The sequence below is a fragment of the Podarcis muralis genome, chromosome 5 (assembly GCF_964188315.1).
Source record: "Podarcis muralis chromosome 5, rPodMur119.hap1.1, whole genome shotgun sequence".
Lineage (NCBI taxonomy): Eukaryota > Metazoa > Chordata > Lepidosauria > Squamata > Lacertidae > Podarcis > Podarcis muralis.
This window is the reverse complement of record NC_135659.1, coordinates 49360258-49388189: the sequence shown is the minus strand read 5'-3', so window position 1 is coordinate 49388189 and position 27932 is coordinate 49360258. Positions and strand designations below refer to the sequence as shown.

Sequence of the window (27932 nt, the reverse complement as noted above, 5' to 3'; positions counted from 1 at the left end):
ATGGGGCTGCCAGAAACTCCAGCGGGTGCAGAATGCCACGGCGAGACTCCTTATGGGGTCCTCGCTGCGGGATCATATTCACTCAGTGCTATACCAGCTGCACTGGCTCCCGGTGGAGTACAGGATCAGGTTTAAGGTGCTGGTTTTAACCTTTAAAGCCCTATACGGCCTACGACCCTCTTACCTACAGGACCGCCTCTCCTGGTATGTCCCACAGAGGACCTTACGGTCTTTAAACAAAAACACCTTGGAGGTCCCGGGGCACAGAGAGGTTAGGCTGGCCTCAACCAGAGCCAGGGCTTTTTCAGCTGTGGCTCTGATCTTGTGAATGCTCCGTCACAAGAGACTAGGGCCCTGCGGGACTTGACATCTTTCCGTAGGGCCTGCAAGACAGAGCTGTTCCACCAAGCCTTTGGCCAAGGCACAGCCTGACCCCCTCCTTTGGTAATTCTTCATGGAATTCTAGCCCAATGGTTGCCATCAATTTGATTTGATTTTATAATGAATTGATTTTAGAATGCTGTATTATTTTACTGTTATTATTTTACTGTTGTTAGCCGCTCTGAGCCCGGCTTCGGCTAGGGAGGGTGGGATGTAAATAATTTATTATTATTATTATTATTATTATTATTATTATTAGATACAACAGAGGAAAAGGAGAGAAGTGTAGGCAAAGGAAAACGGGGAAGGAATACATAACGCTCAGGTGTGGTTACCATTAAGCCTAGCAGAGGGAGTGAGGACCTGTGGCCCTCCAAGTGATGAAATCCTTTCTCTAGGGCCACCTTGCACAATATTGTGTGATCCTAGAACACCCATACCAAGAAGCCTATTTGCAGTGTGCATTCCCAGCACAAACTTGGGAGTTCTTTCCTGTTGCCATCTTAAAGTCACAAGAAAGGATCAAGGATGGAGGAAGGCAGAGAAAGAGGCTGATGTAGCAGGGAAGGAGATTTGCTTGGGTTGGGAAAAGGTTAGGGCAGGCCTTGGAAGTGTGTTTGTTGTGCTTCTGTAGATTCTGTTTGTGGGGTGTGAAACACAGAGCAGTCAAATACAACATTCCTAGAGTGGACATAAAAAGGGGATGTCTGGACCAGCCAGTCGGAACTTCCTGTTTCCTCCTGGGCTGGGACAAACTTCCAATACATGTGACCAGAGGTGAGCGTGACCTCACCTGTGCAGGTAACAAAATAGCACAGGGAAGGCAACCATCTCTCTCTCTGACTCCATTCCTTGAAGAAGCAACATCTCCTTAGCCTGAGATGTTCTCTTGGCTTCCAGCCAAGAGAGGACAAAGGAACTATCTCCTTATGGGATAGATTCCATATGTATATATTTTGTAACCTAAGTCTGCCTTCTGGGATCCTTCTGTGAACAGAATGTGAGTAAACTATTTTATATACTTTTATGTGACGTGTATTCTTTTTAAGAGGGAATAAAAGGGGAATTACCAGGAAACTTATTTGGCAAAAAACGTTATCCGCTGTGTAAGTTTAAAAGGGGAATGTTACTCTGCTAAATTGTAGAACTTGTTAACACAAGTTGGGAAGGATATAATTAAACAATATATCCTCTCCTGCCTCCCTGCACATTCCCACACTGTTTTTACCCGGTGAAGTGCAGACTGGGAGTGGAAGTCAACCTAGAGTCAAGGCAAATGATCTCTCAGCACAAGTATTTCTGCTTGTGGAATGGAACATTCTCTGACTTTCCTCCTCATGCGCCCCTGACTAAATCTGTGCTAGAGGGTGGGGTGGGGAGAAGAGAGCGGGGAAGTTCCACTGTGCAAGTGGAAATACTTGCACTGACAGGACATGGTCATACAATACTGCCCTGACTGCTGTTGCAATTTGGTCTCAGTAGCAATTTTCTGAGTCTGTTGCATAAATTTGTATGCAAGTTAGAAGTATGGGATAGTGCTTTATACTAAATCAAACCCCTGGTTCATCTGGCTCTGCATTGTCTACAGTGACTAGTACAGGATATCTCTACATTCTCTTCTATATTCTCAGCTTTTGAACCACGGTTGAATTTTAGCACATGCACATTTCTGAAGTGCACCTTGGGAACATGGCATGTGTAGTCCAATGTCACCTTCCCATTCCTGGGCAGCTTGACATCATGTGTCACAAGCCATCATTCCCTCATTGGCCCACATACATTTTGTTTACAAACAGATCGGCAGGGAGCCTCAGGCTGAAGGAAAGGGAGCAGACACAGTAATGGCGCCACTAATAAATCTGGGTTCTGATCTCAGACATATTGCAGTTTTGGTACATCAGAGTCAGGGATTCTTGCACATAAAAGACTTATGAGCAGGCTAGATGCGTAGTACAGGCTTTGGCAGAATCTCTACTTTCACTTCTTCAGAGTGAACGCCTTGATGTAAATCAGCAAAGTTTGCCATGTTTAGTCCCTCCATCCACCCCATCAGAACTGTGAGCATCTCATTATAGAACCTTCACTTGGTATTTCAGAATCTGACATTCAGTGACATACTATCTCACAGATTTTCAGTACCATTGCTTGAATGCCTAGTGGCCTACATCTACTTTGGTTTTTTAAAACCATGTTTGTGGGAGGCACATCATTGCCTAGATAGCCTTATGCCCTTTATGTTTACATTTTTAAAGGCTTAACCCTTTAACCCAATGCTACTCCATGCCCCCCATTATTTGCTTGCATCTATTACATGCTTGCTTCTGAATAAATTCACTTAATGCCATGCTGTTCGTTTGTAAAGTCACAATGGCATATTAAGGAGTTTGAAATCTGAGTGCGCTTAATTGTGCCTCTTTAAATTGAAGTGTATTTTGAATAGTTGCTTGACATGGAAATGTTTCTGCTTGTGTTTTGCTGTTGTTAGTGTACCATAAAAAACACATCTGCCTATGAGACCAGGGGGATATTTAAAGAAACATTCTCCATGGAATTGCCTATAAACAAAATGGGGGAATGTACATGCATCATTCTCAAATACCCTTGATCTTGTTTGTAATCTTCCTCATGCTGGCTTTCCTACCAGTGTAACTCACAGAGTTCAACGGGGTTATTTATGTCTTTTTAAGTACAAGGGTTGGCGAGAGCATGTATTATATCAGATTCTAAACACATGCTTAAACATAGTGTTATTTTGTCCAATAATCTGTAAAGCCAAGCAAAGAGATATTAAGCAAAATAATAGATTATATGCTTGACTATAAATTGGATGCTTTTTATTTTATTTTACTAGAACGTATTCAGTCTGACAAACCATGATGCTTAGTATATAATAGTGGCATAATCATAGCTCGAGGCTGTCATTCCTCAATGTAATGGGATACTTATTCATCTAAGACAGGGACAGGTCTGTCCTTGGCTTTCATTTTACAAGATTACTTGTATTTCTGTCTCATTTGGCATCAGCGATAACATGTCAGAAAGCAGATTCCACCAATCTGGGGGTCTTTTATGGTTTAGAACTGTTTAGAATCTTCTCTGAGCCAACTATAATTTGGCATGAATACTGGGGGGAAAGGAGAATATTTAAAACAAAATAATTCTGAATAGAGTGCATAGTTTAAAGATGTATTAGTTAAGTGTGACCCTGAAGGAATTTTCTGCATATCAGTCCTATTGGTTCTTGTGTATCAACTGGAGCTGAGACGAATTTTCATAAGTTTTGATTTTTGTGTCGAGAATTGTACATTCACGTTCTCCTGTCAAACAGCAAAGTGCAGTGTGCAAAAGCAAAAGTGTTTCTGATCAGTTCCCCACTGATTTGAAACATATCCTTTTGAGAAAAGTGACATCCTTCTTTCCATATTGCAAGACTTGGGTAGAAAATAGATAGCGCTTTGAACTGCACTTGAAAATATGTCCCCAACGGATATATGGTTTGATAATAATGATAATAATGTGAAAGTAAAAAGGCTGTTAAAGCTCAACTATGATTTCAACTTTCAAGAGAAAATTTACATTTTTCATATGGGCCTTAAAGAGAAGATCCACCTATTTTCTGCAGCTTTTGCTGGATCATATACATCGGACTGCAGTAATACAGCATTCTGAGTTGTTTACAGTATTTTTAGTTTATGCTGGTTCAGGAGCAGCCAGCATAGAAAGGTGGTTTCTCTCCTACAGCAGGGTCACTGCTGCTTGCCAGGGTCACATCCTGAGCACGTATATAGTGCAAGACAAACTCCATATTGCTGCTGCCAGAGCTCTGTGAAGGGTGAAACCATTGCCACATCTGCTGGTTTTGTTTTTTAAAATACTGGCTGCTTGGGTGCTAGCTACGAAATAAACTTATATATATATATCTTTGTTTCTTTTTAAATTTCCAGTCTGGTGATTTAAAACAAAACAAAACAGAAAAGTGAACAGAACACAGCTTCAGGTGGCATTACCAAGCTAGAATACAAAATGCTATGCATAATAATAATAATAATAATAATAATAATAATAACAACAACAACAATTGTAAGGGATCAATTTCAGCTCTGGATAACTTTTGCAATGTGTAACTCTTTGTGCATTTATTTTTTCTTTCCTTAAACGTCATGTCTGGAACTGAAAGAGGAGTGGAGCAGGAGAGCTGTGGCAGCAGTGCTTGAGAGATGGATTAGCTCTGGGTCCTTCCCGTGAACAGGACTGGGAAAGCTTGGGGGCAACAGGGTCTGTTAGAAGGGGGGGGGCAGAAGGTAGATCAGGATCTGCTGACCAATCTTCCTGCTGCCTTGCCCCTTCTCCTCTCAGTCACTAGCAGTGATTCAAGGCATTGGGAAGCCAGGATCAGAAACGCACCCCATGGGCCACTACTAACAATAATCCTTTTCTCTTGTGGCATCATCTGGACCCAAAGCACCTGGTTGCTATTTAGCATAGGAGGGGATTTGGCAGTGGAGGCAGTGCCACTGTCGTCCTTGTACCAAATAGCTTTTAGGACTAAATAAATACTTACACTGTATAGCACTTTCAGGTGTCCAAAATGCTTCACACACGTTGTCTAGTCATCTTTACAACAACCCTGTAAGGTAAGTCAGTATCATTATTTCCCATATCACAGTGGGAGGGGGACTGAAGATGGCCATCGGCCATCTTGTGAGTTCCTGGCAGAAGACAGGTTCAAGCCAGAGACTTATTGGTTCATAGCTCAGTCTCTTTAACTATTATGCTTCAGGTTGCCGTATTAAACTAACCAAAGCAATCTTGGTTTTTTGTTTGTTTGTTTGTTTGTTTGTTTGTTTTGCTGTTGTCTGGACAAACTAGAAACTGGGCAGACTAGAAGCTTTTGTTATTGTTGCTGAAAATGTAAATTCTCAGAACTTTATATTTTAAGAAGCTATGGTCAGCAACCCAATGTGAAACTGATATTGTCCAAAATGTTCCAAAATTTATGAAGGCTCTGAGGACTTCCCCCCTTTCTTTCTCAAAAGAAATAGTGCTGCACGACACCTCAGCTATCTCCCAACGAAGAAAGAGCTTGCCTTTTCAATTTGTTAAAGATGGAATTACAAACCATCAAAGACACTAAAACAAGCACAGCCTTTACAGAGATGGCTGGGCATTAAACATGATTTCCTGCTTATTGTATCATCCATGTGTTTTCTTGTGGATACAGTGCAATCTAATGCGGGGACAATCTTGTCTAGTATTGGCAACAGGATGCATTTATAATGAATTTCAGCTGAAGGCAGGGAATCCTCATTATCATGGTGCAGAGCTGGCCAGCAAATTCTCTCTGAAAACAACCATGGAGCAAGATGATATTTGCAGGTGAATAATATGAAGATAAGCTTTTGAGAAACTATTGCCATCTTTAACGAAAATCAGAAAATGTGATGATCCTTAAAACTAGTTGTGCTCAGCATTTAGGCAGTGCTTTATAAAGTTCAAAATCCCTAAAGCAGCACTTCCAATATTATTGTTCATTTAGTTGCAGATAAGGGTCTAGGGTAGGGAGATAAGGGCTTGCATTATACTTGCCACAAAAGCACAGATGGTTGCCCCTCACTATGATGCCATTTCTGTTGGCAGGGAGTTTTGTCCCTCCACCCCTCCCTTCACTTGAATTCTGTTAGATGGTCTTGGAAGTGGTAGGTGCTCCTTCAATTTTAACTGGACAACCACTGGTCAGGTATGTAGCAGTTACAGCCTCCATTCCAGGTCCTGCTTAGAGGCTGGAGCTGGAATTGGAGACCTTCCAGCTCTGAACATTCTACAACGTTGCAATACTCCTCAAACTCATGTCTCTGTTACACCAAAAGAAAGATCTACGTCTGTGTGAAGCGAAGAGCCTCCTTGAACACATTTCAAAAGCTGTTGTCATTTTACTTCATTGTCAAATGTTCATAAAACACCTCGGAATCTTTTGATATAACACAATGCACTCATGCATTTCTGGTGCAAGCTTCCCATGTTTCTTCACATCCTGGTTGATCAAAGGCATCAAATGATACTATGCTATCGAGAAATGGGCTTCTTTCTGGTCCAGAGAACCCTTATAGTATTTATTTGACACTCTTTCAGGGTCTCGAGTGTTGTTATCAATGATCTTAGTTCCCTGTCTTGATACTTCTGTGCTCAAACTGGCCCCCCCACCCCCCACAAATTCACAAAAGTATGTGATTTGCAGATGAAGGACGCCACCTCAAACAGCCCAATGTGGTCTGAGCTAAGTTGTGATGGAATGCTGACTATGATGAAATGGAAGAATGTGGAATGGGAGGGAGATGGGATGGGGTGGCTGGGATCCTGGTTAGGGACACTCCAAATGGCAATATCTTTTTGCAGGTGCCACTTGTTTTTATTCAGATACTCTCCTTTGGTAGCAAGCTATAGGAGGCGTCACATACTCACTCAGAAATAGCATGGAGAAAGGTGAGGATTGTGTCTACTGGCTCCACTGCTGTTAATGTGAAAAGAACTTACACAAATACATCTTGTGTGAGCATAGCCCTCTCTGCATACTAAGAGACTCTACTTTTTGCACTGTCTGCTTAAGGATATCCCAGTCTACTTATAAGTCCCACTACTAGCAGCCAGAACAAGGGGTCCTACTAGCACAATGAGTTTCCCTCTTTCCTTTCCCCCATCTCTGAAATTGTCTCAAGGGTGAGGTAAGCCCCAGAACGGGTGTTTGGGGGGAGGACAGAGGGGTCATTCTGGAAAGCTGAGAAGTTTGTGCTGATGAAACCATTGCCATAGCACTGTACTGAATTCCTCACTTTATACATGCGCACACACCCCAACTTATGTGGGGATTATGTCCCATCCCCCTGCACTTTTAAGCGAAATCACATAAAGAGGGGAGCACCCTCTAAACACCCTTTAAACTCCTTTTCTGCTGCGCTCTCATCAATCCATACCAAAAATACTGCACCCCAAAATATCCACAACTAGACCTGAAGCTCTGGGGGCAGCAGGAAGCTGGTGGACATGCAGGAAAGTGGCAGCTGCTGCTGCTGCACTACCCTGCACATCAGCTGTTAGGCAACAAGGCTGAGAAGCCTAAACAAAGTCCTGCTGCACCTTGGGTATCTTCAGGGCTTCCTCCACCCTCACTGACATCCTCTTCAGGCTCTGGGGAGGATGTCATCACAAGCCAAGCATATTCGCCCGCTTTCTTCTGCTATTTCTTGGTATGAATTGAATCATTTATTTCCCAGCGCTGCATGTATACGCTGTTGTGCACAAGTCGATCCCGTGCAAGCAGGGGAAAGCCTGTATTACAGTTTTACTACTATGCAGTGTGAATTTAGTTTGGTTATTATTTCTGATGCTAATGCAGCTGCCCAGGATTTAATGGATCCAGTGCAGATCATGGTGAAAAACGATGCATTAAGATTGGCAATCAAAAATAAAATTGTAACATGCTACCCCACTTAGCATTTCATGGAAATAAGGCAACCTTTTAGAAATAATGGAATTACTCTCAATTGCGCCAGCAACTTAGCCGCTGGAGAGAAACATCAGTAATAAGTGCATTTTCCTGAGCTTTACGTATTGCTGTGTTTATGGGGCTTTACATATCAAGTTAGTCAGGAGAAATTGAATAAAAGCATCTCAGGTCTGGGAAATGAGAGAAGATTATGAAAAGCAGGTTTAATACAGCATCGGTTTTCTGATGTTTATGGCACATTTCATCATGTTGCCGGGGACACCCAATTACACCATTTGCCAGGTAATCTCAAGTGGAGTCTACTTCGAAGAGTATTAATGCTGATTCTTCCCCCATACCTTTCCCATTATGTACATATTTCTTCAGATGATCTTATCCTTACCTTGATGGAAATTATCCATATCTGCTGGTTAATTCTAAGTTGTGAATTGCTCAGAGCAAGTCTTCGTAACATCTCCCCGCTCTGTTGGGCTAGCTGTGATTTTGGCAAAATTCCGTGATTTTCCATACCAGCAAAGATCAGTGTCAATGCGTTGCTCCAGAGCCAACTGTTGCACCAATGATCAGTTGATCTTCACTATTAGACAAGGCACTTTAGGGCACAAATTCTTAGATCATCATCATCATCATTATACCTCTTCCAAGGAAAAGTACTCTGTGTACTGCTTCTGTGAGCTTGTGAGCTGGATTTGTTCTGCATGGGATCAGCTTTTTGGAGAGAGATCAATGAGGGTTTTGTTTGTTTGTTTGTTTATTCTTTCAGGAAAAGGAGCAGTATTTACACTTGCAAAACCTGAAGTTATTAATGGGATATTATTTGAGGAACTATAAAATATGAACATTTAAAATAGTTCAATTCCCTAACAGACTAAATTTGCGTTTTCAGGAAACTGAGGGTCAGACCTAGATATGCCATTACTCATGCTGCTACCCCTTCCATTGCTGGGTGGTGGTGGAAGTTTTCCAACTGAGGTCATGATAGAGACAAAGAGTTAAAGCCCTTTTGTCATGCCACATTTCCAGTTCAGCACCCTTCCCCTGGACCTGCCATTTCCTCCCTAAAAACCCCAGCAACATTCAGGCAAGCCTTAACAATGTAAATTGCCTAACACCTAGTTTGGTCCTGACTTGAGGAATTCCTTGGGTCAGAAAATACCATCCAGCTTCTTCTTCTTTGAGCCCTTGGAGACTCTCCTGATCTTTAATCAAAGAAAGCAAAAAATTATCCTGATGAACAACTTGCAAACCATTTCCCCTCACATTTTATTATTATTATCGGAATATGAAAACAGGCAATTTTACATAAAGTTAAGACAGACACAACTTGGGTACATGGCATCATGCTGTGGCCTGTTTCAAATGAATACAATCGTATTTCTTTTTAAACTATCAGAATAAATAAATACTATACATGTTTGCATTGCCAGATAGTGAATCCTACAGCACAAAACTGTTACATTACAGCTTAATTTCTTTATTTACCTTTACAGAAAATTATATGGTACATAGCTTTGATGTTCCCCCCTTTAAAATGCTTTGTTCCTTATTCAGATATGGCCAACATGCATATTTGTGGCTGGGAACTCATTGGTCAGTAACATGAAACAACTTCACAAAGCAGATGCTAAAATCTTTCCACATCCCCACCCACCAAGACACATCTAAATTGGCCGTTCCTTCTCCTCATTAGCTATCAAGAGTTTCAAAAGCCAGAGAGGACAATTTAAATTCAATACTAGGTGCATAGTTTAGGAAATACATCTCCTTATTAAGTCAGGGCAGGTCTTTAGAAGGAATTTCACTCTCAGCCTTTGTAGCTCAGGACGCTTGTTAACAATGCCCGTCCTTTTGTCCCATTATCCGTACTGAAAGCAGATAATTGTAGGCAAGTGAGAGAACAACTAGGGTTGTTGAGCTTTATTTTAGGAAGACCCCAATGTTGGTCAGCTTTTTTTTTTTAAGAAAAATACAAAAAATGTGATTATTTGATTGACTTGCCTAAGATCCAGGGCAAGTCAATTCAGAAATTCCCCTTGGACGTCAATTCTACCTTTGAAATCCCAGTAATGTCTGGGAAAGTCCAGATGTATGGCAGCCCTAAGCATCCTTCTATGCTTGTTTACTTCAAAGCAAGTTCCACTGTGTTCAACGTGTGTTTAGGATTGCAGCCCCAGTCAGCCTTCACCAACCTGGTGCCCTCCCCAAGTATTAGCTGGGACTGATGTGAGTTACAGTCCTAAACATCTAGAGGGAACCATGTTGGTGAAATCTGGTTTAAGCATTATACACAACTTCCTACTATTCCACTGGCTGATTTAGAAAATCCCAAGGGATCTCTAGTGCTGTTCTCTTTTCTTTTGTTTGGTACCCAAATTAGTGTTTAGTGATTCTATCAATCAGCTTGAGTCATAATGAAATCTTTACTCCCAGGAAAGATAGCTGATAGCCGACAGCCGACAGACGACTCGCTCTCCACAGAGAATGACTCTTCTTCAACTGCTGTTAGAAAAAGATGATCAATATTTTGCCAGGGAGGAAGCTTCCAGCCTTCCTTTCTCCCAAAGTTCTGTTTTGTGGGTGTGCACATAAGACCATTCAGTCATGTGATCCCTCCACCTGCAATGTGAAATCATATAGTACAAAAACTCTAATCTCATCTGCTGTTGGTATGGACAAATGCAGGCCTCAGCGTCATTAAATTTAATGAAATTTACAGTGTGGTGATCCTATGCATGTCTTCTCAGAAATAAGTCCTAATGAATTGTGGCAGCAGAGCTTTTCACCGCCCCATCAGAAAGGCCTCTGGCCATAGATCCTTTAGAGAGGCAGCTTTGTAGGGGTCTCAGCCACCCTAAAGTTTCAGTCCTATACCCGCTTACCTGGGATTAGGCCCAAGTGAAATTAATGGGAATCCTTCTGAGTAGACAAGTATAGCTGGTGTCCCCAACCTTTTGGTGGCCAGTGACACTTTTGGCAATCTAAGAATCTGCTGTTGGGCATACCACAAAATGACAACTTTATCGGGGGGGGGGGAGACACCTGGTGCAGCTCAGAACTCCCCCTCCAAAAAGACAGATAAAAGACCTAAAGACTCACAAAACAAAACAAACATTTTAAAAATGCAGGGCCACCCCAACAAGAAACTCACTCTCAGCAAAAATGCAAAAATGTTTTTTTCTTTTTTTTAAATGGGAGAAGCAGAAAGCATTGGTGGGCAGGCAAAGAGGATGTCTGAGAGCATTATGGTGCTCACAGCTGCCACACTGGGGACCCCAGATGTATAGCTTGCACTGTAAATAATTTTGCAGTATTCTCTTGAAGCACAATCTTTGTTTTTAAAGATCAATATCCTACAATTTTGTGCAAAATACAATAGGTAAATCATAAGCCTAGCTTGTGTTTTCTTGTGATATGTTTTATGACACTTTCGAGTAGGAAATACCAGACAATATGGCACTCATAGCGGGTGGAACGGTAAACTCATTTTAGAACAATCTTGTGAGTTCATGCAGATTTTACAGAATAAATATTTCAAGGTCAAGGTGAAGGAATTTGAGACAATGCGAGGGAGAAGAATGAGCATATAAATAAATTCACATGTACATTCCTTTCTTGGTTTATAGCTAAACCAGCTGTAGAGTTTGGGCCTTTTTACAAGAAATTAGTACATTCATTGCAATATTTATAAGGGGGGTGTGTGTGCAGATAATGAACTGTCCTCATGGAAATGTGCGATCACGTCCACTTATTTACCCTCAAAAGGAATGAAACAGGAAAAAAGCAATGCTTGTTTCATTTCCGAGACAAGTCATTCTCATCTTGGAATGTTAATAACTTTCTTTTTAAGTTATTTGACTGAAATGTGAACTTCCTATATGCACATATGAAACTCTCCCCTGCCCCCCCCCCCATAGAATGTGAATACTGTGGTGGAAATTGGATCAGACTACTATTGGGAGAAAGAGAGCCAGATGAGAGGGAAACAGGACTACTTTTTCCATTTTACTCTAAACTCTAGAAACAAGCTGAAACACAATCTAGATCTGGAACACAGAACCCGTGGCTCTCTAGATGCTGTTGGACTCCAAATCCCATCAGTCTCTGCCATCATGGCCAATGGTCATGGATGATGGAAACTGTAGTCCAGTAGCTTTAAGCAGCAAAACAGGATGCACTGCTCCCTAGTCAACACTGACATCTCTGAAATTGAGTGAGAGTAGATTTTCAAACTCCCTGCTAATTGCTTTTATTAATTAATTAATTAATTATTTTATTTATTACAGTTGTATACCACCCTCCATCCGTAGATTGTTAATTTAGGTTGCAAGCCTAAGCATACTTACAAAGGAGTAAGCCTCATTTAAAGCAATAAGACTGCACCGTTAATTACTTCTACTAAGCTTTTTAAGAAACATACTTTCGGGTATAAAAAAACTTCTGCTTTTCTGTCCTCATTTGTTTAAATAAGGCTGCTATCTCAAAGTGTAAATAAGGTATGAGGTCTAAACTACAATATCTTGAAATAAGAGACGTGCTTTTTAAAATCAGGAGCACCCAGTAACAGCAAAGCTTCCAGTTTTGGGAGACCAGACTCATAACATTACAGCCACAATCGATGCTTCACCCATCAGGGAAGGCATTCCTATCTGTCTTCAGAACCCAGTAATAGTAATGAATGGCAGGGATAAGGTTTTGATTTTCCCAAACCAAAAGTGATGGTCTGTCTATGCACATAAGCACCTTTCCAATCAACTTTGTATAGAAATGTTAAGGTGTGCAGATATGATCCTAGATGAGTTTCAGTTACTCTGTATAACGTGTCCTCACTGTTCAGCCATTGGCACTAGAATAACTTTTTAAAAAATAAAAATATTATAATTAGGTTTAGCAAAGACCTTTCCACTGGAATTGTGTTGTGCATTGTTAGGGAGAAAAGTTAGTGCAAAAAGTCAGATTTGAAAGTTTTATTCAGTGATACAATATTCTTTGTGAAAGGCCTTTGTATGTATCATCAGCCTTTTTAAAAAGTGAACTTGAGGTCTTTATTGATCTTTATATCTGTTGGGTGTGTGTGTGTGTGTGTGTGTGTGTATTATAAAAGCTATCAATGTGCTGTTTAACTAGTTCTCTTAAGTTTAGGTGTAGAGAGATACTGACAGAAAAAGAAAAATGGTCAGGAGTCAAATACACATGGTTACTGAAAGGACCTGTCTGTGGTTCTTGGTTTTGTAGAACAGATAGCTGAATTCTAAAATTAACAGGCTGGAAGTTGATCAGTTGAAGGACATAGGAAGCTGCCTCCGTGCAAGTCAGACCATTGGTCTTTTTAGTTCCGTATTATCAACCTTAGTGGATGGTGGGGTGGGGTGGGGGTGGTACTTACTTGACCTGTGGTTGCTCACCTTGCTGCTCCACACCACAACAGAGGTGGTGGCAAAGTCAGTATGGTATAAATGCACTGCCTGATTGGTTCTGCCGGTACATTTGCAGGTGAGTGGCAGTGCCCCACACCACTCTCTGCTACTGATTGTCAACACTGACTGGCATTGGTTCTCCAGGATTTCAGACAGAGGTCTTTCCCAGTCTTAGCTGGAGATGCCATGGATGAAGCCTGGGACCATATGCATGCAAAGCTCTACCACTGAGCTACAGCCCTTCCCTAACAAGTTACTTTGACCCTGTCTACAGCTAGATCCTGACCTTATTCTGCATAACTAAGCAGTTGGATTTTATATTTTTCAAAAATGCTGGGTTAACTACTGTATGTTTCTTCTTCCCAAACCTCCATAGCACCCAGCAGAGCCTTAGATGAATGACTGCTACCTTTTTCCACGTTAAGGGTGTGAATTAAAAAATTCAACATAGCACTAAGAGTGCCCCCTTAGCATAAGCATTTCTGCTTGCCTGATGGAACTATCTGCCTTTTCCTCCCGCTGCATGCTGCTCCAGGGGTTCTCCTGATGCCTTCGGGGCCAATTTGGGGGCTTGCAGTGGGGAGGGCAGAAGTCCTTGCATGGCATCCAGCCCCATGACTCCAACATCAGCCAATGTTTTGCACCCACCCACCCTTTTGTTTATCATCTAGCCTAACTTTGCATGCTACTTTGTGACATTTTGGTTGGCCTAGTAGATGTATTGCCCTAATGTGTGTTTTGGAATAAATCCATCCAGTTAACATGTGCATCAGCTGCAGGCAACTGACTCATAAGACTGGATCTCACAATCCATGTTTTCCCTAGGAGTATCCACATGGCCCATGTAATTGACACAGGTTGATCTTGAGGGACCTTGCCAGGTTTCTTTAGCCATGGATTGTGTTCTTGCATTGCCTGGAAGCAAGTATTCAGTCCCTTCACTTTCGGTTTGAGCTTTACATCAAATCCTTTCATAGTGCTTAGCTCTGGAGTATATGAATTGCCCCTGTGGTCATTTGCTGCAGGTAAACCAGATCATGGATATTAGTGATGCATTTTGATTAATTTGTTTTCTGCTTTTGAAGATCTCAGTCCTCCTCAAGTTTTTCATCTGAAGCCAGAAATAATTTGGCATGGGGATCATTTTTAATTACTTTGCTAAATCTCTCTTTAACCCTTAACTCTGTTTATCAAAGATTTGCAATGTGAAACTGATAAAGGAAAAGAGTGGAAGATGGCACATTCACACATTTTAATTACTCTCCATTGTCCAAATTAGTATCAATGTTTACACGCAGGCACACTAAAATCTTGTAATGGCACAGTCAGTGTGTACAGTTCAGCAGGCAGAAAATGTCTCTTCATCCAAAAAATTCTAGTGTGTTCATGTCTCTCATTTCATTTGAAAAACTCATCTAGAAATTGGATACTGTCCTACTGGAAGTGCTTTAACCAGGACAAAGTTGCAACCATCACCTGATATTAATAAAATGGGGCAATTTCAAAGAACTAGAGGAGAACATGGCATTGGGGGCTCAGAACAGCTTTCAGTTAAACCATACCTGGATCAGCTGGTTTTTGTATTATTATTATTATAATTATTATTATTATTATAGAGTTGATTCTATCTACTATCTAAGTATAAATGTAAAAGAAAAGGGAAGGGAGGTGCTTCACAATTCTGCATAAGGCAACACTGACGTTAACACACAAGTGAAGGAACATTTTCAACATCATATAAACTATGTACAGTATGAAGCTCCCCAGTCCCGCAAAGAAACAAAGCAATCACATTTATCGCAGCGCCATCTAAAGCATCTCTCTGAATATTACATAGTTTGACTCACAGTTCTGAAGACAAGTTCACATTTTTAAGACATCTTTCCTTCCTCTGGGTTGTTAGGATTATTTTTACAATGGGCCATGGAAACAGGCAGTAGCAACGTCTGACGTGGAAACCAGAGCTATAGGAGACTTGGGTCAACATTTCCCCCAGGACTGGTGGGAGCAACATGACGTGGGACAGAGCCAAGAGCTGTGCCGTGTGTTAAAGACAAACCCATTCAGTGGCAAAGGCATGGCGCGCTTCCTTAGGGTCATCTGTTGGTTGGGTTCTTGCCATTTCCCACCCCCCTGCCTGGCTCTCAGTTTGGTAAAGTATCCAGGCCCAGAGAGGCAGCGTGTTGCTTTGCTCGCAGCCGAAGGTTCTCAATACTCGTCGTCTTACTGTTCAGGCTTGGAAGAGAGGACGAAGCCTGCAGGATAGGAGAGGACCACACCTGTTGGGCGTGGGAGAGCGACTGGTAATAAGACTGGCAGTGCAGGGAGCTTAGGGGTGCCATGTTGACATTCATGCCCAAATAAGGCATGGTGGAAGGGCTCCCCATTTCGAAGGAGGAGTAATGGACCAAGTTGTTTGTGGCTGCCATGTGCTGGCGGAACTGCTCTTGCAGGCGGAAGAGGCTGAGGGGCGAGGAGGAATAGGAGTGTGTCTGAGACATGCTGCTACTGGAAGATGGCGTGGCCGTGGCATTGATGGGGGAATCTGCATTGTTAAGCACAGCAGAAGAAAGTCAGTCAAAATTATCAGCAGCACAGAGTACAAACCTGAAAAGAATGGTTTCTCTTGATGTTCAAAAGGTGTTATATCCAGCTTGCTGCAACACAGGGCAACTTTGGAAGATACAGAATGGTGTGTGTGTGTGTGTGTGTGTGTGTGTGTGTGTGTGTGTAAGAGTGCAAGGAGTGTGAGTGCTGGGAAAGAAGCACCAATCGCTTGCCTTGCCTTTCCCACCAAGAGTTGGAAAAGGACTCCTTTCCCCCATTTCCTACATATGAACATTTACACCCTGTTCAAATGGGGACATTAATGTCCAGGGACTGGCAAGCCAAGAGATTGGGATGAGAAGATCTGAAGACAAATTGTAGGAAAGGAACATTTTGTTTGATCTTGGTCCTGGAACAAAGATAGGGAGCCTGTGGCCCTCTACATGCTTTTGGACTACAACTCCCATCATCCTTGGTCATGCTGCCTGGAGATGATGAGGGTCCGAGTCCAACAACATCTGGAGGGCCACATGTTCCCCATCCCTGCCCTAGTATACGTGAGGGAGCGTCTTCACCCCCATCATTCTGCCTAGACACTGAGGTCCAGCTCCGAGGCCTTCTGGCAGTTCCCTCACTGTGAGATGTGAGGTTACAGGGAACCAGGCAGAGGGCCTTCTCAGTGGTGGCACCCGCCCTGTGGAATGCCCTCCCATCAAATATCAAGGAAATAAAAAACTATCCGGCTTTTAGAAGACATTTGAAGGGAAGTTTATTCCATTTTTAATCTGTTGGCAGCCACCCAGAGTGGCTGGGGAAACCCAGCCAAATGGGTGGGGGTATTATTATTATTATTATTATTATTATTATTATTATTATTATTTACTAGACTTTCAGACTTTGGCTGGATCAACACAACCAGCAATTGGCTTATCACATGGCACCTGAGGGTAGCATCTCACCATGTAGCTAGGCTCCCTGCCATCACCACTCCCCTTCCTTAGATTACCATGTGGCAGCAGATAGATGGTAACACTAGGTTAATAATGCAGTCAACTTTGCACAGTGCATGCATTATGCAGTAAGCTTTTAAGTAGCAATTGTCTGATCTGCCTGGATTGAACATACTCGAGGATAAACGGCTTGTGTGCTTTTTTTTTAACCCTACCTATTCACTGCAAGCAGAAGCTGCCTATGAATCCCTACTGAATTGTATTCACCATGGGGGTGAAGTCTGCAGCTGAGCATGGTGTATCATATCATATATGTAGAAAAGATGGCTCAACACTGTAGACATGTATGTATTTATAAATAAGTGTCTGTATACCACTAAATAAATAAAAAAAGATCTTCTCAAAGTGATGTACATAAAATCAACATGCAGTCAAAAGAGAGAAAAAAACGTAAAAAGCAAAGATCCAAAGAACACAACAATGTGTCACGGCAAGGTAAGCTTGTAGAAATAAATAAAGAAGTTTTAAGCTGGCACCTAAAGCTCAACACAGATTGTGCCTAATATGCAGAGGCAATAAACTCCACAGTCTGGGTGCTGGTATGCCAAGTGCCATTTTAGCAACACTTCTCTAGCATATTTCAATGTCTGGGCAGGAATGTATGGAGAAAGGCATTAGGTAGGGTGGTCCTAAGTTGTTTAGTGCTTTGTGCACTAAGAGCAACACCTTGAATTTGGCCAGGTGGCATATTGGCAGCCAATGTGATTGTAAAGCACTTTGGAGAAATAGTGCAAATGGTAAGCAGAAATATGCTTTGCCACAAAGTCCTTAATGTTATGTGTGAACTGGGTCAGTGTCATGATGACTACATCCAGCATCAGAGGCAATATGTTTCTAAACAGCAGTTGCTGGGGGACAGCAGTGAAAGTGGCCTGATGCACTCATGTCCTGCTTTGTGACTTCTCATTGGTATCTGGCTGGTCACTGGGGCAAGCAAGCTCCTGACTAGATACGCCTTTGGTTTGACCCAATAGGGCTCTTCATATGTCCTTATGTTTAAAATGTGGAACTGTGATTCACATATTTGGGATCAACCAAATCTTAACTTAATTCTTAAACAATCTTCCCTACATGAGTTTCAGAAAACGTGTTGTGGAAAACGTATCAAATAGTAACCATGTAAGGTCTTAGCTATCATGGGGCTCTGCAGGTTTGTTGGACTACAATTCCCATCATCCCTGGCCAACACCTGCAACAAATCTATGTTTTATTTTGTTTTTGTTTTGAAATTTTATTTTATGGTTTTGTACTGTTTTTATTTTGAATTACATATGGGGGCAGCATAATCTTTTCAACGCTTAGGTTCCTGTGCACAGCCTGCCTTTTGTGATGTTCATGTTTTCTTTGCACATTAAGTGACTGGAATGAAAGTGCTAGCTTGATCTTTTAAAAGAGAGGGAGTCAACGTGGTGCCCTTCAAATGCTGTGAAGTACAGCTCCTATTATCCATGATCTTTGACCCTACTGGCTGGGGACTGATGGGAGATGTAGTTCACAGAATCTAGAGAGTACCACATTGGCTACCCTTGCCTTACTGAGATTATCTGATGGGCAAGAGAAAAGTCTTTGTTTCTGAACCATCCTTAGGCTCTGCTCACATCAAAACTCTTCCCACAAAGGAGAATGTTGCTTTCCTTCCTCACCTGCTTTTGGGCTTGCTCTCTTGCTGCTCAGTGCCTTGTTTTCAGCTCCAGGGCTCTTTTCTGCTTTGTTCTCCTCCAGCGAGATCTTGAATTCTTCCTCTCTGTCTGTCTGGTCCTCAGCTGCCGACTCGCTGGCCGACTGCTCCGAGAGAGTCAGGTTGAGCTCTGCGTTGACTTCACTGGGCAGGCTCATGGATTTCTCTGCGTCAGGAGTCGGAGTCTGTGTTTCTAGGACGGGAGTGTCAGCTTTGCCCTCACTGTGGTTGGCTTCAGAGTCCTTCTGCTTCTGCAGCTGCTCCTTTTGCAGACTGCGCTGCTTCTTTCGGAACTTGGCTCGCCTGTTTTTAAACCAAACCTTGGTTTGGAAGAGAAGGAGAGGGACCGGAAAATTGGTTTAAATTAGACCAGTGTAATCTAACAGTGTTATTTAGTTTGTATCCTCTCTCCATAGTATTTCCTGTTTTGTTCCCTACCTGACATTGCACTTGGTGGGCAATCTTTGTTCACCTGGGAGATCATATTTGCTATTCCAGGGACTGCCTTAGATAGCTTTGGTTTTTTCCTCCCTGTTTATAATTCCCAACCAGACCTTTTAATCCTTGACTGTGCTTTCTAATTCACAACTATATTTGTTAATTGTATTTTCTAACTGTACTTTCCTATGGGGGAGTGCGCATGTGCATGCGCGCGCGCGCGCGCGCGCACACACACACACACACACACACACACACACACACACACACACACACACAATCTTTACTATCTTTTAATAAATCTTGGTTACTTGCTATGGTCTAACCTGGTTAAGCAAAGGCTCATGGAGCCATCTCTTCCTTCTTTTGCATCTCAGTGGTGTCTTTTAAGGTCTGGGAATCTACTGGCCCAGACTGGTTGGGCTTAAGTGTTGACAGTGCAATACTTTTCAGGGTTTAGATTCTGGTCATTAGACACAATCTTTCTTTTTTTTTAACGTATTTTTTAAAAAAGATTTCTTGGTTTACAAAAGTATGTCTCTTTTTTCAAGTTACATTTTCTACAGATCAGTTTCATTCGTTGAGACATTAGTGTTACATTAGGAAGAAAGGGGGGGAAGAGGTGGAGGGGGAGCCATGGTGAGTAGGGGGTGTGTCAGGTGGCGATGTTTCTATTCTACTTAATATATGTGTGGGGTTTTGTGTCCGTGTCACTTGTGCAGGTTCTCTTTAGTATTCGCTTGTGGGTTTTTTGGTGGTGAGAGAGGTTGGGGTTGGCTAGGGTGTGGTTGGTTGGTTGTGATTGGCTGTGGTGAACTTTGTATTCATGTGCGAGTGGGGTGGGTGGGTGTTTTGGATCAGGTTAGCCATATTGATTAGTATGCTGTTGGTGAATTCTTGTTGTTGTCTTGTTGGGCTGTGTATATGATAAAGGGGAGCCATACCGGGGTGAAGTCAACTTCTTCCATTTGTCTACATGTCAGTTTCAGTTTATTGCTTAGTTTTTCTAATACTTTTCTAATAGTTTCCCATACTATTTGCTACCATTGGTCCATGTGTCATTAGACAACATCTGAACCAACAAGAGCTGTTTCCTGGGGTTTGGGAGCCAGCCCTTGACATACGGTTCCTTAGAACAGCTTTTGCAAATCTGGTTTCCTCCAGATGCTTTGGAATACAATGTTCATCAGCCATGGGTGTAGCCGGGGGGGGGGGGGGAGCTGCCCCCCTAAACCAATAAAAATCAATAAAAATACATAGCAAACTGAGGTTCTGCCCCCTAACAAAAATCCTGGCTACACCCATGCGGCATCAGTCCCAGCCAGCACAGTTGTTCTAGCTGGGCCTGATGGGAGCTGTGGTCCAAACCATTTGAAAGGCACCAGATTAGTGGAGGCTTTCAAGAAGAATGAAAGCTATCATCTGAAAGAATGCTACATTAGAAAGAGCCAACTCTTCATGGTTCAGAAATGGCCGACAATGAACCCTTGAACTGCTATGCTTTTTTTAATTTTATAGTTCACTAAAGTTTTCACCATTTTTGTTTTTACAAAGCAAAATAGGTTCACCTCCCGAGCACCCAGTGGGTTAACCACCACCAACCATCTGCCCACATTAACTGAGTAGGACATGTGACAATATAGTTTGGAAAATTGTCTGTTCTCCAAGCATTTGGAGGTGCAGTTGGTGTGGCCACACAGGTGATGCCAGGATTGAGAAGTAAAGCACCTTGGGTGGTTGTAAGCACAGAGCCTGAATGCACAGCCTCATGAAGAGGGTTGTGAAACCATGCCGTGGTAGCTGTGGATCTAAAAACTTTATAATGTCCTTTGAATGAATAGCTCTGCATATCACAAATGCACACCGGGGAGAAAATATGCATGCACTACCCATTATATCTAAACAAGATATACCATTTTTATGTTGCAAAGGGAAGCAACATCTGGGCTGTGACTAAGGGTGAAGTCAGGTGAAATGTTTATATGTGTGGTAGAAATGGGTTTTGACACCCAGGCACACCATTCCAAGGCACTTAAAATTTCACATCTACCTTCACCCAGGATGGTTAACATGAGATGGTTAACATTATGGGTACCTGAACTCTGGCTTCTGGCAAATTGGTACACATGGCCAACCTCTCCCTCATCACCACATCTGGATAGTGAGTCTTCTGGAAAGTTTTCTCCAGGGCTTCCAGCTGCTGGGCTGTGAAAGCTGTGCGGCTTCTCCTCTGTTTGCGGTGCTGGGAGCCATAACGGGCCTCCAAAATGATGTCTTGAAACGTACAGCCGTTGGAGGACAAGAGAAGTGGCCAATTTAATTAGTGTAATTTGTGTGCATCATATAAAGAAAAGCATTTGGGCAGCTAACAAAGCAGCTTAAATCAGCCTTTCTCAACCTGTGGGTCCCCAGATGTTGTTGAACTACAACTCCCATCACCCCTAGCTAGCAAGGCCTGAGCTCAGGGATGATGGGAGTTGTAGTCCAACAACATCTGGCGACCCACAGGTTGAGAACCGCTGGCTTAAATAAATGGGGAGGTTTCTAGTGTACAGCTTGAGGTAGCTTTAGATTGGCCTCTCCATGTGGTTGGACCTCATGAGATGGTAGGTCCTGGGGGGCCACAGGTTCCCCATCCCTGATCTACATAAATAGCAGCAAAACTCTGAATGTTCTCTAGATGCTATTTGTTTTTATTGTATTCAACTGAAGAAACTGATATGACTGTCCTCCAGAGATGCTTCCATTGGTCAGTATTTCAACCTTCAGAACACTGCTGGACTCCAACTCCCATCAGCCCTAGCCAGTATGACCAATGATGAAGGCCACTGGGAGCTGTAATCCAGTAATGCTGACATCAGAACATGGATCAGGCCAATGGCCCATCTAGGTCAGCATCCTCTTCTCACAGGGACTGAACAGTTGTCTGTGGGAAACCAGCAAGCAGGATTTGAGCACAAGAGCACTCTCCCTTTGGTGGTTTCTAACTTTTTGAGCATCTGTAGAAGATAATCATCTCCTTCTGACCATGGAAGGAGGGATCCCACTGGTGGAGATGGAGGAGAGGTGATGTATGTCAGTACCATCGTCCCTCATTCTTCCACATTCTTCCAGAGTGTGTCAGAGGTGACATGGGTCTGCAGGGGGAGGGAGAAGTTGCAAAAGTCACCTTCCCCATCTGCTATACACTGCTAAGTCCAAATGCAGTGTATTGGAATTTGAAAGGACAGGTTGCTGTACAGCCATATGTTTTAGTCAGAGTAGCTTGATGGAATTTCTAAATTTGGTTTATCACCTTTATATATTTATTGGATTCTATATGCAACTTTGTGGAAAATAAGTGCATGAAGCAAAATATTAAAATTCCAGTTTGTTTACTTTAACTTTTGCTCACTATTCTGGAGGCTTCACCTAAAGTCCAGGACATTTTGCACAACGGAGCTGTTATTGCATTTCCTTGGATCTGTGCTCATCTTCAGGGATTTTAAAAATTACCAACCCTTTGGTCTTCTCAAAATTCAGCTGTCATTTCAGCCGTGTCCCAGTAATAATCCTGTACACTATCCCAATGCAAAGACAAGATCCATAAGTTGTTCTTACCAGCCAGTCTCTCTGCCAGCGTCAGGGCATGCACAGACGGCCTGTAGTCTGGGGCATGCTGAGCTTGCTGTGCTGCCTGCTGGTGAAGATTATACATGGCACTCAGAGAATTCATGGCATGAAGAGAATAGCCATTCACTCCATAGTGCTGCATGGTGACATAAGACCTGTAGCAACAGAAAGAGGAGAAGGAGGAGGAGAAGGAGGAGACTGTTAGTGCAACTAATGCAAAGTCAACCTTTGATGTGAAACCATCAATCATGTACATAGAAATTTAATTCCACATGGGAATCCATCAGGTTCACTTTTCTCAAGTCCAAGGTATGTTCGCTTCAGCTTTAATCCCTGTTCAACCATACCTTGGACCAGTCGTGGTCTCATAGCCTAACCTAGCTCACAGGGTCATGGGGTGTAACAGAAGTGCATGTGGACCTACCAGTGTGTCCAAAGAGCCAACTTCCCTGAAACTGGCACTACTGCTTGCCTGGATGGGACTGAGGATGGGTGCCAGTGAGGATGGGTCCATGCAGGTACAGCAGTCAGAGTACCAGATTGACAGTGCACAGGTGCGGCCCCTACCTTGCTGCTGCCCCACCCAACCTCCTTCCAGGTTAGCTGCAAAGATGCTGGTGACCATAATATGGCTTTATCCAGGTGTACAGCTGGTTATCAAAAAAAGCAACTGATCTTGTGAAGTTTTATTTTTTTTACACCTGCATTCCCCTCCCCTCATTGTTGTGACATACGGCTTTGACAAATGTATGAACAGAAGTGGACTGAACTAATGTAAAGCTCTGGAAGTACATCAGGCTGCTGGGAGAGAAAGTTGCCTTTCCCTGAGTGTTTTCACCAGAAGCGAGAATGGCATATTTCATTTCTAACCAGTCATCTTTCAAACATAGGAAAATGGGTTGCCTCTAGCCTTAGAAATCTCATTATTCTTTGAATCCTGGCCCTCACAATTTTCTTCCCAACAATTTGGGCCTTTCCACATTGGGGGGAAAGGGGTAGTTCTCTGTTATTCAAGGTGGACCTCAACCATGGTCCTCCCGCAAGTCCCTTTTCAGTGATAATGGCACAATATCCCATTTGCACATAACACAAGCATTCTGGTGAACTGTTATGTGGTTTGCTCTTTTATTTTATTTTCTCCTATAGATGCTAAGTACCTAAATCTTATTCCCAGTATGGTATTTTGTAACATTGCCTGTTGACAAGTCTGTACTTCCTGTATCAGAAAGTGTGTGCATGTGCATGCCTGCAAAATGAATGAACAGATTTTGATAAAACTTTAATAACAAAGCTGGTTACACAAGCACTCTAGGAGAGAGAGAGAATCTTAAATATTCCATGGAACACTGACTACCTATGTTCAATAGCTACCAGCATAATTTACTGATGAAACAAAACATATATTCCAGCAACTCCAAATCAGTGTGCAGGCAGTGAAGCAGTATGTAGAATTCCTATGGAAATCAGGCACATGCAAAATAAGTTTTAGCACACAATAGTAATAAGTGGTTACATATGTAGTTTATCCAAACACCCATGGGAGAAGGACGAAGTACAAGCAAGTGAAGCTCTCAGTCATGTGTTGGCTCAGGAGACAAAATGCAGGGCCAGCCCCACTATTAGGCAGAATGAGACCGTTGCTACAGGTGGCATATGCTGAAGGGTGGGGAGACGGAAGAGCTTTGTGTGCTACTTGCCCTGTATCTTCCCTCAAGTGTAGTGCAGGATGCTATCCCTTTGCCAGTGTGAAGTAAGTAAGATTCAAATGCCACCTTAGTCAGTTTTGATACATGGAATGAGGAAAGGCACCCTCTTGTCCTTTGCCTCAGGCAGAAAAATGTTTTGGCCTAGCCTGGACAAGATGAACGTTTATCAAACATATGCCTCCAACTGTGAGTGATAACAATGAAATTAAAACACAAGGCTCCATCAGCAGGATGTGAGCTCTCTAATAGTTTCCTAGCCACCAATTTTAAGCAAATATCAAATCAAGGGAATTCTGTTCTGGGTGCAAATCCAACTCAGAATGTCTAACACTGTAGTTTGTTTGTGAAAATATTTCCATCTAGCATTTCCAAACAAGTGGACGTATTTGGTACCCCTGCCCGTTGGGGCCAGTCTTGCCAGACTCTGGGGTTGTGCGCTCATCTCACTCTAGAGGCCGGGAGCCAGCGCTGTCCGCAGACATTTCCGGGTCACGTGGCCAGCGTGACAAGCTGCATCTGGCGAGCCAGCACAGCACACGGAATGCCGTTTACCTTCCCGCTAGTAAGCGGTCCCTATTTATCTACTTGCACCCGGAGGTGCTTTTGAACTGCTAGGTTGGCAGGCGCTGGGACCGAACGACGGGAGCGCACCCCGCCGCGGGGATTCGAACCGCCGACCATGTGATCGGCAAGTCCTAGGCGCTGAGGTTTTACCCACAGCGCCACCCGCATCCCTCCAGTGGACTTATTAGGTGGCTATAAATAACTTGGCTTCAAAGCATGTTGAAAACCACCTGATTCCTTATGCTCCATCTCAAGCTTAGCTAAAGGAATGCAGGCTCTGGTCTGGTCAGAGCCTGGATGGGAGACTGCCCATGAAACACACTCATGCAAGCAGTGGCGTAGCGTGGGTTGTCAGCACCCGGGGCAAGGCAAGTAATTTGTGCCCCCTAACCCGCGGATTTGCGCCCCCTAACCCGTGGATTTGCGCCCCCTAACCCTAACCCCCAGATGTTGCGCCCGGTTCGGCCGGCCCCCCCTGCACCCCCCACACTACGCCACTGCATGCAAGCCACCCCGAGTTGCATGATAGATGAAGTCTACTACCTAATTAAATAAAAGGAATCATTTGGGCAGAGGCAGATTTAGGGCAGTGTGACCAGTACCACCACACTGGGCGCCGAGCCTAGAGGGTGTCACAGGGTGTTGCAGTTATGATATAGAGAATTGAGCAGAACAGAAGGTGGTAGGTGGGGGGAGTGCTAGATTTTGGGCTCACACAGGGTGCAGCTGAAATTTGAAAGACCAAAGTCTGCCCCTGGCAAGGGTGTGGCACAAATCCACATATGTTGATGAGAGATCACAAAATCTTACAGTAAGCATCTTTGGGAAATGATGGAAGAAACAATGGCATGAAACCCCAGCTGAATGTAAAAAGGCAAGATTAACAACAATAGCAAAACTCATGTATGGGACAGGGTTGTCAGCACAAAGTAAATACACTGAAAGCAAAGCTAATTGAACCCACACAAACTATTGATGAACATACACTGTTTGGGTGTTCACACCCAGGAAAGGAGTGACCTGCCACTAGAAAGTTACAAGGAAAAAAAACCTTTGGATTACTAGAAGACAGTGTGGATTTATTCATTTGAACTTGCCAAACCAAATCTGTATTTTTGTTGCTGGAACAGGAGGAATGCAGCTGATAGAACAAGACTTGAAATAGGTAGGTAAGCAATTTCGGAGTACAAAATTTGTTAGTTATGAAGAAATATTTATGAGTGGACCAGATTGCATAAGAAATTATATTTGAGTTTTTAAGGAGGGGACTGAACGAATGCTCATCTTTCCAGGATGATTTGAGTCTGGGAAACTTGGCTCTCGAAGGTCTGAACTAGAAATTCCATGAGATCGGCTCAAAAAAACATACAAAAATCTATTCCTGACAAATAGGCTGTGATGGAAACATCATACTGTAAATCAAAGAATCTCTCCATACATCTACCCAATTCGGTTTTATAACTAGTGCAGTTCCTGCTTTTAATAGCACCTCTGTGGAGAAGAGTACTAAAATCTTCCTGTTATCTCTAACCTGAATTTAAGAATGAACAACTTCTTAGATCCATTCTTTGTAGGCTCGCAGAATCACAGTTAACTTCCCATTTGCCTCCCTGCATGCTCCAAATAGAATAAATTAAATATTTAAAAGACACTATGCAGCAATTTTCTTTTGTAAATGGTGGAGGCCATTTGTCAAGCTGCAGCAGTGTTTTGCAAGCTGTCGAATTGTGCTTACATTGGTTAAAATAATCTTTATATTTCATTAAGCAACCAAATAAGCTGATCTTCCCCACTGGCTGTATAGATGGCTTTAATTTTCAAAATCTGCAAATGCATCTTTTATGTCGTTCAGTGGCTGGAGGGCATTGGTAATGCTGCAGCCAATTGGAGAATAAACAGCAGTTTGATTAGGTGGTATATTATATAAATTAACACTGTGCAGTGAAAAGAGCATATCTTAAGTTGTCCTTACTACGATGGGGGGTTGAACTTTCACCTCTCCTATTAATAATGGTTGCAGCTCCCATAATGCTCTTTGCTGAAGATTTGAAGAGGGTGAGAATTAGAGGGAAGTTTGTGAAAGTAAAGTTAATAGGAAATGGAAGCATCTGCAATTGATGCAAGAGAGATTAGCCTCAATACTGTGATGTTAAACGACAGGACCAGGAGCTGAATCCAAAAATTCAAGAACAAAACTGTCCCTTTTTTTCTACTAAGACCTGTACACTTCACTAGGAGTTTGCACTATGAAAAGTCACTTCCTGCCAATATTTGACACCCTGATTTGCTGTCCTTGATCATTAATATCAGACTCTAAAAAGGAATCTAATTTTTGCAATGAAAATAAAACTCCTCTGAATTGTTAGTTGCTATTGTTGCTTTTTTATTGCAGACATTTAGGCTCATTTTCATATGCTCTTGACAAAATTTGTATAATAATCCTGGTGCAGCGTCATCTCTGATTCTGGAATACAGGTTCTTATAGACATTAACCAAGGAAAATGACCAAAATCAAGCAACTGAAATGACAGAATTGCTCCAATCGCATCCTCCCAGCTTTGGTAGGCAGCTGGTTGAACTGTAGCACCAAATGACTCAAGGAAAAGTTCTCAAGAGGATAAAGCACGAACTCAATGTCAGCAAAGCGCTTGATGAAAGCACTAATGGGGAAGTAAGAAAAAAATTCATTTCTATACCCATTCCTGGGTTTTTTATCCATTGCCCTATTGGAAATGGTTGTTATCCATCTTTTATTGTTGTTTGCAGCATTTTAAATAAAGAGTCATCAGGTTAATAAACATACCAATTTTACTTCCCCTCTCACATTACATCTTCTACTCCATTATAATTTCTGTAGCCTTCTTCTGAAGCATTTCTGCTTAGTATACTTTAGAGCATAAGCCTAGACAGCTTCCCACTCTGGCCTCAGGCTAATGCAGAACAGAACTGACTTCTTACTTCAGAAATTAATGTTGGATAATATTAAAACGGACTGGGCCAGGAGTGACCCCGATGAGATACTTCGGTGGTGAGCAGTGATCAGTCAATTATTCATTGCTCTTCACTCATTTTGTTATCCTT

At 42.6% G+C, this 27932-nt stretch overlaps 1 protein-coding gene across 1 annotated transcript in view; it reads right to left on the bottom strand.

The window, feature by feature from the left end:
- Nucleotides 1–9126: 9126 nt before the first annotated feature.
- DMBX1 (diencephalon/mesencephalon homeobox 1) overlaps nucleotides 9127–27932 on the bottom strand; it is a 40281-nt gene continuing 21475 nt past the window's right edge. Inside the window, exons 2-5 of the mRNA XM_028733589.2 lie at nucleotides 22570–22736; nucleotides 21065–21243; nucleotides 18497–18851; nucleotides 9127–15841 (exon numbers count right to left, since the gene is read on the bottom strand). Of these exons, the coding sequence (XP_028589422.2) occupies nucleotides 15441–15841; nucleotides 18497–18851; nucleotides 21065–21243; nucleotides 22570–22723 (1089 nt within the window). The 5' untranslated portion in view covers nucleotides 22724–22736 and the 3' untranslated portion in view covers nucleotides 9127–15440. The remainder of the gene's footprint in view (nucleotides 15842–18496; nucleotides 18852–21064; nucleotides 21244–22569; nucleotides 22737–27932) is intronic.